The 12,667-nt window shown below is 41.8% G+C and overlaps 1 protein-coding gene across 3 annotated transcripts in view; it reads left to right on the top strand.

Annotated features, from left to right (window-relative positions):
• The window catches only part of DYNC2H1 (dynein cytoplasmic 2 heavy chain 1), a 305,024-nt gene that overhangs the window by 55,462 nt on the left and 236,895 nt on the right, over positions 1 to 12,667 (top strand). For all 3 annotated transcript variants that reach the window (XM_059707923.1, XM_059707921.1, XM_059707922.1), the window contains exons 30-33: positions 154 to 273; positions 8,746 to 8,896; positions 10,594 to 10,799; positions 11,936 to 12,118. In XM_059707923.1, coding sequence (XP_059563906.1) covers positions 154 to 273; positions 8,746 to 8,896; positions 10,594 to 10,799; positions 11,936 to 12,118 — 660 coding nt within the window. The remainder of the gene's footprint in view (positions 1 to 153; positions 274 to 8,745; positions 8,897 to 10,593; positions 10,800 to 11,935; positions 12,119 to 12,667) is intronic.

Raw genomic sequence — 12,667 nt, forward strand, 5'->3', positions numbered from 1 at the left:
AAGGGGTCAATGGGAGAAAAAAAGGGACATATGTAATATTTTCAGCAATAAAGATTACAAAAAATAAAAAAAAGATGAAATGTGAAAGTTAAAAAGATAGATTATATATCTGTTTTATGATATGCATATATTATTTTCTAACTTAATTTTTAGAATTGGTTAAATGCTTTGGCCTTGGAAATGAAGCAGACTTTGAAACAGTTGTTGACAGAATGTGTTACTGCTGGACGAAGTTCTCAAGGTGCAATTGACTCATCCTTGTTCCCATCACAGGTAAGGAGGCTTATGTCTGGAGAGAACATGGCATCCTGGGATGCTCCCTGACCTAGAGTAGAGTCCCAGTGCTCAAACAACTGACATCTCTGTGCTCCGTTTATCTAACAGTTATCATTGACAAATTGCTTAATTTCTGCGTCTGAGTTCCCTCAACTGTAAAATGTGAGGGAAGATCTGCATGATAGTGAAGTTCTCTTCTATCTCCATTAATTTGCTATAATTCGATTCTTTCAAGCAGAAAGCATGCTGAGATATAAGCAGCCAGGCCGGCGGGGAATAGAATGTGGAGGGAGAATCAGTCATGTAGTAGCTTCCTCCTTCCTGATGTTAGTCCATCGTTGATGGAAGGGCACAGGATAGATAACACTGTCCCCACCCCTCCCATGGACTCATCTAAGACAGTGGTTCTCAACCTGTGGGTTGCGACCCCTTTGGGGGTCGAACGACCCTTTCACAGGGGTCGCCTAAGACCATCGGAAAACACATATATAATTATATATTGTTTTTGTGATTAATCACTATGCTTTAATTATGTTCATTTTGTAACAATGAAATTGGGGGTCACCACAACATGAGGAACTGTATTAAAGGGTCGTGGCATTAGGAAGGTTGAGAACCACTGATCTAAGAGGTTGACACAAATAGGAATTTAGCAGGGTATTCGTGTAGATGGGAAATATGGTTACACCACTGATCTAAAATGTTAGCAGGAGCCCTAACGGGTTTGGCTCAGTGGATAGAGTGTCGGCCTGCGGACTGAAGGGTCCCAGGTTCGATTCCGGTTGAGGGCATGTACCTTGGTTGCGGGCACATACCCAATAAGGGAGTGTGCAGGAGGCAACTGATCCATGTTTCTAACTCTCTATCCCTCTCCTTTCCTCTCTGTAAAAAATCAATAAAATATATTAAAAAAATAAAAATAAAATGTTAGCAGGGAAGCTGAGAGCTCAGTTACATGGTGGGCATTGCAGATTGTTGCAGCTCAGTATTAATAGGAGCTCATTCCTAAAACACTGGATCCTAGCTACCAATCTTATAAAACTTGTTCCAGACCTTATCAAAGCGTAGTACTAAGACTTGTGTTAAGTATTCTGCCTTGTTTAGGATTTGTTTTATTGCTGATTAAGACTAATACTATCGGTTTAGGACATCAGTAACTTTAGTTTTGAGGGACCCTGAAATGTAGGCATTGAGATATTCTATGATTTCTCATAAGAAAATCTACCCAACTACTCAAAGTTATTTGCTTTTCAGATGAAAACATTTAGTAGCTTGATTTATGAAATAGGAAGCTTGGAACGTTTTACATTCTTATCCCTTTTATCATGGATGTCATTTGTATCCTTTAGCACTTTGAGTCAAACTAAAATATGTTTTAAAAAACCTTGTAGCCCTTGTAGCTCTATCAGTGGATAGAGCATCGGTCTGAGGACTGAAGGGTCCTGGATTTGATTCTGGTCAAGGGCACATGCCTGGGGTTGTGGGCTCGGTCCCCAGTTGGGGGCATGCAGGAGGCAGCTAATCAATGACTTTCTCTCATCATTGATATTTCTATCTCTCTCTCCATCTCCCTTCCTCTCTGAAATCAATAAAAATATTAAAAAATAAAAATAAAAAACCTTGTAAAGTTCTTAGAGAAAAGTAAAGCAATCATCAATGAATATTGCCAATGCAAAGTCAGAATTAAGCTGCTTTATTTCTCTGGAAATGTTTCCTAGTACTCTGTCAACTTTCAGGTAGGATTTAAATTGATTTAGAGTAAAAGACACAACATTAAGAAATCTACAAAAGTAAGATTGCATAATAATTGGATCCGGGAAATGACAATTGTATCCTATCTAATTAAAGAGAAACATGGTAATTAGCCGTACCTCCGCTACCCTTCCCATTGGCTAATCAGGGCGATATGCAAATTAACTGCCAGCCAAGATGGCAGCCAGCAGCCAGGCAGCTCGAAGCAAACAGGAGGCTTGCTTGCTTCAGTGACAGAGGAAGCCAACGTTCCCCGCCTGCTGCTGCCGGCCTCTGAGCTTGCAGTTTGAAACATTGTTACAAATATAGAATCTAAACAAACTCCAGAAACCTGCTTTCAGCTAGCTGGGATCTCAGAGCTGGAGTTGAAACAGTGTTTCGATTATAGAACCCAAACAAACCAGATACCTGCTTTCAGCAGCCAAGGCCTTAGAGCTGGAGTCAAGCCTCAGAGCTAAAGCTGGCCCAGAAAAAAAAAAAAGAAAGAAAGAAAGGAGCGGTTGGGAGCTTCAGTCACCCACCAGCCTGAAAACAGCCCTCAGCCCCTCACCCAGACTGGCCAGGCACCCAGGCGGGACCCCCACCCTGATCCAGGACACCCTTCAGGGCAAACCAGCCAGCCCCCACCCGTGCCAGGCCTCTTTCCTATATAGTAAAAGGGTAATATGCCTCCCAGCACCGGGATCAGCGGAGCCGCAAGGCCTCCCGGCACCGGGATCAGCATGACAGGGGGCAGCGCCCAATCCCCCTGATCGCCCTGCGGCTCTGTGTGTGACAGGGGGCGGGGCCACAACCTCCCTATCTGCCCTGCTCTGTTCGTGACAGGGGAAGGCGCCCCAACCCCCTGATCAGCCCTGCTCTGTGCCTGATAGGGGGTAGCTCCCCAACTCCCTGATTGCCCTGCGGCTCTGTGTGTGACAGGTTGTGATGCCCCAACCCCCTGATCGGCCCTGCTCTGTGTGTGACAGGGTGCGGCGCCCCAACCCCCCCGCCCCCAGGGGTCCTGCTCTGTGTGTGGCGGGGTGCGGCGCCCCAACCCCCCTCCCCGACGGGCCCTGCTCTGTGTGTGACAGGGTAGAGCCATAACCCCCCCATCGGCCCTGCCCTGAGTGTGACAGTGGTGGCGCCCCAACCCCCTGATCGGCCCTGCTCTGTGGGTGATAGAGGGCGGCGCCCCAACCGCCGCCCATGGGCCCTGCTCTGTGTGTGACGGGGTAGAGCCATAACCTCCCCATCGGCCCTGCCCATAGTGTGACAGGTTGCGGCACCCCAACCCCCTGATCCGCCCTGCTCTGTGTGTGACAGGGGGCGGTGCCCCAACTCCCCTATCGGCCCTAGGCTGTGAATGACGGGGGAGCTCCTCAACCCCCTGATTGGCCCTGCTCTGTGTGTGACATGGTGAGCTCCCCAAACCCCTGATGGGCCCTGCTCTGTGCATGACGGGGGAGCTCCCCAACCCCCTGATCGACCCTGCTCTGTGTGTGACAGGGTATGGAGCCCCAGCCCCCCTAATGGGCCATGCTCTGTGCGTGACAGGGAGCAGCGCCCCAACCCCCTGATTGGCCCTCCTCTGTGCGTGACGGGGTGGCGCCGCAACCTCCCCATTGACCCTGCCTTGAGTGTCACAGGGGTTGGTGCCCCAACCCCCCAATCTGCCCTACCCTGAGCATGACTGAGGGTGGCATCACAACCTCCCAATTCGCCCTGCTCTGTGCATGACAGGGGGCGGCACCCCACCTCCCCAATCGGCCCTGCTCTGAGCCCGACCAGGGGCTGCACCTAGGGATTGGGCCTGCCGTCTGCCACCCGGGAGCAGGCCTAAGCCAGCAGGTTGTTATCTCCCGAGGGGTCCCAGACTGCGAGAGGGCACAGGCCAGGCTGAGGGACCCCCCCCCCCCCCGAGTGCACAAATTTTTGTGCACCGTGCGTCTAGTCAGGCGATAAAGGCTAAAGAAAGTTGCTGGTTTGAACCTGAATCTTATTACTGAGCTCTTGAGTATTCAAGTAAAATGAATGTAAATGTAAAAATGTAAATAATTCATTATCTCTCTAAAAATGTGAACTATTAAACATATAAATAGTGTTGACCCTTGGACAAAGTGGGGATTAGGGGTACTGATTTACCATGCAATTGAAAATTTGTTTTTTAATCCTTACTGGAGGATATGTTTTTTATTGATTAAGAGAGAGAGAGAGAGAGAGAGAGAGAGAGAGAGAGAGAGAGAGAGAGAGAAAGAAAGAAAGAAAGAAAGAAAGAAACATAGATTAGTTGCCTCCCTCCCAGCCCCCTAGGATTGAACTTGTAACCGAACCTGCAACCTAAGTATGTGCCCTAACCAGAAATCAAACCTGCAACCTTTTGGTGCATGGATGACACTCCAACCAACTGACCTACCCGGCCATAGCTTTGTGTAACTTTTGATGCCGGGGTCCAACCCCAGCAGGTCCAGGGGTTCCCAAAGGCGTAGACAGAGTCGGCGAAGAAGGAATGACACAGAGACAGCGTTCAGTTGATCAGCAGCCTAGCCAGGATCTCCAGCCAAGTTCTGGGCTCGATCTCCAGAGAGGTTCTGCTTAGGATCTCCAGCCAGGTTCCGTCCAGGCTCTCCAGCCAGGCTCAGTCACCAGGTTCCAGTCAGGCTCTCCTGCCAATCTCCGCAGTCAGGTTCAGTCCAGGATCCCCTGCCATGCTCTCTCGCCAGGCTCTGCCTCCAGGCTCCGAGGCCAGTCCCGGTCCAGGATCCTCCGGCATGCTCTCGCCAGCGAAGTTCTTCTGTCTCTAGAGAACGTTCTGTGTAGGTTCTGTGCCTAGGCTCTGTCTCTCTTGGTCCTGTCTTCCAAGCCCTGTGTCCTAAGTTCTGTGTCTGAAGTTCTGTCTCTCTGTCTGGTTCTGTGTTCTGAGTTCTGTGTCTTGCTGTCTTGTTACATCTGTATTTATACTAGTTCATTTTAATCCTGTCAATCTCTATTACAAAGGTTAGGGCGTTTCTTATCTCCATTCCAGGGAGTAAAGATTATGTAGCTTAAGCATGATTGTTCGTAGTTAAAGTGATTACTTACCCGCCTGGCACTTAGTTGAGGGGTTTTATTCCCTCCCTAACTTCAGGGTAAAATCCCTACTTGGGGATTCAACCTTTCTCGGAGAGGTGACCTTGGTTAAAACACAGCGCCAAGAAGGTGAGCAAACATATTAAGAACCGTATGCCATATATGCCAGGTCCCCCGAAACAGCAAGGATGGACTGGCTTCCGGCAAATTCCCCCTTTTTTATTTTTTAAAAGCAAGCATTAAAAAGAAAAACCTCAAATGCTCTCTTATATCCATTTTAAGAGTAGGATTGGCGCTTTCCGCTATTACCTGAGTCCTGATCTATCATCCCAGGGAGAGCTTGCCAATCCTGCACTTTCCCGGGGTGGAAAGGCTGCAGTGGGGTTAAGGATGAGGCTCCTTGGGCCTACCTTCTCCCATGCCTCTACATTTACCTTTCTGGCACCTTTCCTTCCGCAGAAAAGCATGGACGTATTTCTTGTATAAAACGTTCTGTCTGACTGGGAGTAACCTTAATTCCTCTGCTAGCAAGCATATATGTTAAAAGATCAATACGGAGTCTTTTTTTCTTTAGACTCAGTATGGCACATCTTCTCAATCTAAGTTCTGTACTATCCACCTTCTTACCCTATTTATCCTCTATAGGGGGGTCTGTAGCACCCTGGTGGAGTCCTATCCGTCCCGAGTGTGGGGGTTTTCAAGGGGGGGGGGTTACCTAAGGGAATCCTGTTCCAGGGATTCCCAAAGGTGTGGACGGAGTTGGCGAAGACTATCCACCCTCTTCCTACGGTGGAGTCCTATCCGTCCCGAGTGCGGGATGCTTACCTAGGGGTCCCTGTTCGGGCACCAGATGCCGGGGTCCAACCCCAAGAGTCCAAAACTTACCTGCAGTGGTTCCTTGGTTACCTGTAAAGGATTGGCTCCAGAACACCTCCCCAACCCACCCTCTCACCACCCCTCTGCCCCCGACTGCAGATATCAAAATCTAACGATGCTCAAGTCCTTTATATAAAACTAGGGGCCCGGTGCACGAAATTCGTGCACTGTGTGTGTGTGTGTGTGGGGGGGGAGTGTCCCTCAGCCCAGCCTGCCCCCTCTCACATACTGGGAGCCCTCAGGCGTTGACCCCCATCACCCTCCAATCGCAGGATCGGCCCCTTGCCCAGGCCTGACGCCTCTGGCTTAGGCATCTGGCCCGGGCAGCGGGGACCCGCAGCTGCAGCGGCCCCGCGATCGTGGGCTTCGCTTTAGGCCCAGGCAAGGGACCCCTAACTCCCGGGACTGCCAGCTTCGACAGCGCCCAGCTCCCATCGCTGGCTCCACCCCACTTCCTGCTATCACTGGCCAGGGCGGAAAAGGCACCTGATTCTTGGATCATGGCTGGGGGGCAGGGCAAAGGCGGCCCCAGGGCCGCCTTTGCCCTGCCCCCCAGCTCTTAGCTCCCCCCTGGGTTTCTGATCACTGTCAGTGGCAGGGGGCTTCTTCCTGCTTTCCCTTTCGCCTCCCTGCTTTGTGCCTACATATGCAAATTAACCGCCATCTTGTTGGCAGTTAACTGCCAATCTTAGTTGGCAGTTAACTGCCAATCTTAGTTGGCAGTTAACTGCCAATCTTAGTTGGCAGTTAATTTGCATATAGCCCTGATTAGCCAATGAAAAGGGTAGCTCGTACGCCAATTACCATTTTTCTCTTTTATTAGTGTTGATTAGTGTTGATGGCACCAAACAGTATTTTGATCCACAGTTGGTTGAATCCCCTGATGCTCAACACAGGAATATGAAGTGCTGACTCTATACAGGGTGGAGCAAGTAGGTTTACAGTTGTGAGTACATGAAACAGATCTTATTCTTGTATTATTATTATTTATTAATTATTGTATTATTTTCCATGGAACAACTGTAAACCAACTTTTGCCCCACCCCATACTTTTTAAAACGTGTGTATAAGTGAACTGATGCAGTTCAAACTCATCTTGTTCAAGGGTCCACTGTAGGTCATTAATCTATCAAAACAAAGAATTCTAGTTTATTAGTGGTATGCTAAGAAAAATTATGTCAAGAGCATTTCCATGAGGGGCTAGAATGATGTAAGTCATCACATGAATGTCTGGTACAGGTTATTATATACTGTTAATTCAGTTCTTTAAAGGTATTGTTGTAAGGATAAGAGAATTCACTTTCTCGTCTGGGAAGAAGGTAGCAGGGTAAGTAGAAAGAATCTGACAGCCTTGGGTTCAAATCCTGCTTTTTCCAGTTATTCTCTGAGTGATTCGTTTTGACATTTAGTTAAGAGAATGTAATAATACTGACATTGCCAACTCATTTTGTTTAGATCATGTAATGTTTGTAGAGCACTGTTAGAGATCATTACATTTTAATGAATAACATTAGTGCCCATGCACATATGTTAATGGTAACGTGACTTTAGAAGTAGCCAAGAGTGTATCTTGACTATCATTTCTGTTAATCTCTCACAGAAACTGTATGTCAGACTGTTAGTAATTGAGATGATTTATGTGTATTTATAGTACAGAAATTCAGGAGTATTTCCTGAAAAAAATTCACATGTATCAGTATTAGTGTGGAGGTGGTGAGTGAATATTTTAGTAAGAAAATTAAAGAGCAGAGCCTTTTCACAAAAAAGCAGATTTGGATCTGCTTAAATGCTTCACCATATATCTGATTAAAGAAGCTGGTGAGTTTGGCAGATAACAAAGTATGGCAGATAACTTTGCCCTGGAAAGAGTTACTAATTGGCTTTCTCTTCCATAAATGAATCTAATATGATATTTACACAGTGTTTTAAGTTAGAGCAAGACAGTAGCTTAGCCTGCTATACTAAATTATAAAATGCATATGTAGATAACTAAATGACTTAACCTGTTAATAGAAGCATTTGATGATATTCATCTGGATGCTGAAATTTATATAGCACAAAAAACAATCTGTTCAATAGTAATAGGTGAATAGGTTTGCTGTTTTAATATGATAGTGGATTATGCCTTTAATTTAAAGGAGGATATTGATTTACCTTGTTTGTCTAAGAACTGTATCAAACTATTTTAATATAAGTTTTCAAAGACAGGTATTTAAATGTACAATTTGCTTTATTAGTAGTCTTGCTATATTAAAGAAAGCCTCTGAAGCAGGGTGAGCGTCTCATGTTTTATATAAAGGTAAAGATACCTATATTGATCTAGAGCTAGTTTCTGTTTTTTGCGTGTTAGACTGAAAGATAGGACAGATCTTAATTTAAGATAAAATTGGAATTTGAAATGGCAGACTTCAGTAATACAGTGAGTGATTATTTGGAATGCTAGCAGATTACGTATTAAATAGAATGCATCATACTCTGTTATCTTTGCATCTTACTGGTTGAAAAGAAGCCATTTATGAGGAGAGTCAGCGGAAGAAAGTATCAAGTCCCTTCTCTTACCATAAGCTTGGTGAGTTCTAGGACCCACCAAATAGGCCTATGGGAGATAGTATGAGTTCTGAGAAGTAAGCTTAGGCTGCATTCTCTGTTAATATTTGAGGTACCAAAAGGGCATTCAGGTACAGAGATTCAATACAATAGAAATTTTGGGGAAAAGGGTTTCTTTTCTTAAGTTGATAAAATATTCCTAAGTAAAATCACCTCTTAAAAACATGTTTTCTCTAAATTTAATAGATATTATGCTTGGCGGAGCAGATTAAATTTACTGAAGATGTAGAAAATGCTATCCAAGACCACAGCCTTCATCAGATTGAAGCACAACTAGTGAATAAGTTAGAGCACTATACTGACATCGACACAAGTTCTGAAGATTCGGGCAATACTGGTATGGGAAAATGTTCCATTTTCTGCCTACTTTTCAGTTATTTGAACATTTTTTGGTATTCTATCTTAATTCATTTATTGTTTCTGGCTATCTAGTTTGGACGTTACTTTAGAAGTTACTATATATATATACACTTAACTTTTAAATTGTACTTAAAATGCAGAAACCTTACTATAATATAGTTTTCTTTATATCCCACTTTTTATCTTGATGTTGACTTAATGTTACATCTACATACAATGAAAACTCCATGAGATTATATTGTATTTTTTTTCCTTTAACCATCAAACGTTTTTAAAGGACTCAAGAGAAAAATAGTCCATTATATTTACCTAGATGCTTACCATTTCCATTGCCCTTCCTTCATCTTGATGCTCCAATTTTCCTTCTTGTTCCTTTTTCCTTCTGTTTGAAGAACTTCCTTTAGTGTTTCTTTTAGAGCAGGATTGTTTGTTGTCTATGAATTCTCATAGATTTCCTTCATCTGAGAATGTCTTTATTCCTTCCATCTTTCTTATGTGATTTGATTTTTTTTGTTCTTTGTATGTTGAATGATTTTGGATTGTGTCCTGGACATTTTGAAAATTGTGTTATAGAGTCTGGATTTTGTTTAAATCCCCTAGATTAATGTAATATTAAAATATCTATGTTGATATTTTTCATTTAGCAATTGATCATATTTGGTTCAGGCCACAAGTTCCAGCAAACCTTCTGTGGGTGTGGTTCCATTGTCAGTTCTGTTTTCCAAATCTACTGTGCTAGTATAGATCGCACGTGTGAACCATCTAGTGGCCAGTTCTCAAAGTCTTTGGTTTGATGTTGAGGATGAGACCTGCACAGTTTGGAGATGAGCCTGAATTCATAAGCAAGTTTATAGGGTCGTTTTTCTAATCTCTTTTCTCTCCATGGTCTTCCCAGTAGTTTCTGGTTCCATTGGGCCCCCCTTTTTGGTCCTCTGGCCAGAAAGCTGAGGTTTCATATACTTTATACTTTTCTGCACACTATCAATGACCACACCCATAATGTGGGCCAATTGATGGGAGAACACAGAGAGAAAAAGAGCAGCAGCGGTTTGTCCTACTCTTTCAGGATCATAGCTTCTCTGATTTCAGAGGAGTGCTCCCTTCCCTGAGAGTTATGAGCACTTCTGGGTCTTAACTGCCAGCACTGTAGCTACTTGCTGGAGACTCCTGCTCTTGGAGACTCCCTGTCTACAGCAATCTGGGTTTCAGGCTGCACTGTGTCAGGCCTAGGAATACAGAGAGGAAACAAGCAAAAGGTAAATTCTCTGCGTGTTTGATAGCACTTCTAATTCTGACCTTCCTCAGTTGCCTAATCCTTTTTACTTTTCAGGGTCCTCAGTAGCAGTTCAGTGCATGTTGCCCATGTTTTTTACTCCTGCATTCAGAGGGAAGGAAGGCAGGGTGTGCTTACTCCTTCATAAGGAACCAGAACTCATTTCCTAGTGAATGTCGATGTTTCACATACAAAATTATTATTTCTTACAGATGGTGGATTTGATATATACATATGTGTGTGTGTGTGTGTGTATATTACTATGTTCTATATTACTGTGCCACTCAAATATATCATGAATTTACCATTTACATTAATTAAGAAATCCCCTGTATAAAGATATCATAATGTATGTAAGTCACAGGCTAACATTTTCTCCAATTATATTTATTTGTATATAGAATCTGGCATTATGGAGCTTAAACTTAAAGCATTGATCCTTGACATTATTCATAATATTGATGTGGTGAAACAGTTGAATCAAGTTCAAGTTCATACAATTGAAGATTGGGCTTGGAAAAAACAAGTTAGATTCTATATGAAAAGTGATGATATATGTTATGTTCAAATGGTGGATACTGAACTTCAGTATACTTATGAGTATCAGGTATGACTTGTAGCAGAAATGTTTTATTTTTCTGTTAGAAATTACTTACTTTAAAGGAAATTTTCTTTTGGATGAAAGATTTATTTTTATTTTAGTTATAACTTTCAAGAATGTTTTCTTTCTGTTTCATCATAATTAAAAAATGTTATATTGGAAAAAAATCATTCTCTTTATCAAAAAGTTAAAATAATGGCAGTATTGTACTGAATTCTCTAAGTGTATCTTTTCTTAGAGTAGTATTTATATAGAATTTGAGATATATCTTCAATTGAAGTAGATTGAATATAGGCAACCCCAATGGAAGTGATTTGGTTTGTGCCTCCTTATACAAGGACAATGTTGTGCAATTTTAAATATGTTAAAATAGGTTTACTAAATGTTTTTGTTTTTCAAGGTAAAACAACTTCTGAAAAAATAACCTAACTCATATAGCCTTTTCTAAAAATAAGTGCATCTGAATCCTTTCTGCCTTATTTTTATCATAATCAATCATCAGAAAAATTTGGCAATTATGTAAGTAAGCATATGTCAGAGAGTTGCCAATTGGCTCTTTCAAAAAGGAAATGCATTTTGAGACCCAATCTGTCTGCCTAAACTAAGGAAAAACATAAACTGCAGCTGGAATTGGAATCTGTCTTCCCTAAAATTTAGTAGAGAATTTGAAAATTATATGATGTTAAAATTGTTTCATAAGAAATTGTTCAAATTAATTACACTTTGAGGTCTCCAAATAATTCTGATATGTGAAGGTTATAAAATTTAAGGAAATAATTTACATGAATTTAAAATACAAAACAAAATGCCTTTTTATACTTGATTATTATGTATTTTTGGATTTGTTTGCCTTAGAAGTATGTTTTTGTACTATTATAGAAAACTCAAGAGACTGTTTTGAAAACCTAACATTATATTAATTGAGGAAAGAATAAAAATACATGCTTGAAAATAATTAAGTTTAATTCCAGTTTGCATTTTCGAAAGCTTCTTTCATTAAAAATATTTTGGATACTGTTCTATGTTAAAAACGTTAATCTTTTTGTTGCCTCTTTATCTTTTTAAGAAGAATTTCACACTGTGTAAATATTTGTAAATGGTAATTAGAACATGCATATAAAAACCTTATTTCCCTTGTGTAGGGTAATGCTCCCAAGCTGGTGTATACTCCACTGACCGACAAGTGCTACCTAACTCTCACTCAAGCCATGAAGATGGGACTTGGAGGAAATCCTTACGGACCAGCTGGAACTGGAAAAACTGAATCAGTCAAAGCGTTGGGTGGACTTCTTGGAAGACAAGTTTTAGTTTTTAATTGTGATGAGGTAGAATCAATAAATATCCAGCTAAGTAATAGTGAACTAGTTAGATGGTTGGATTAGTTTTCATGTACTTATATATCAAAGTTGTATTTAAAATCACTCTACTTTTAAATCGCTTGAAAATAGAATTTGTTTTATTTGAAAAGTAAAATGGAGAAAGGTTCCATGTAGTATAGTCCCAAAACTTTTCTAAAGAGAATTATTATAAAGAAACAGTTTTATGTTAGAGTTTAGAAAAAGATTTTAGTAAGGAGAATAGTAAATAGAAAAGGTAAATTTTAAATTCATTTAAAAAATATTTTGTGTAGGATTTGTATTTTGACTTAAAGAATAACCAAAGCAAAAATAGTATTTGTTTAGTTTTGTGTACTTTTCAGAATACTTTCACCTGAATTATTTTGTTTACTCCTTGAAACCACTCTGAGTTTGAAAGAGTAGCTATTTAATCTCTATTTTTTAGAGCAAAAGAGGCAGAGATATGTGAAATGATTACCTTATGAATAAATGACATAAACTGTTAAATTATTATTAGCGATTTCAGTTGCTTTTTAG

Source organism: Myotis daubentonii, chromosome 9 (assembly GCF_963259705.1).
Source record: "Myotis daubentonii chromosome 9, mMyoDau2.1, whole genome shotgun sequence".
In the NCBI taxonomy this organism is placed as follows: domain Eukaryota; kingdom Metazoa; phylum Chordata; class Mammalia; order Chiroptera; family Vespertilionidae; genus Myotis; species Myotis daubentonii.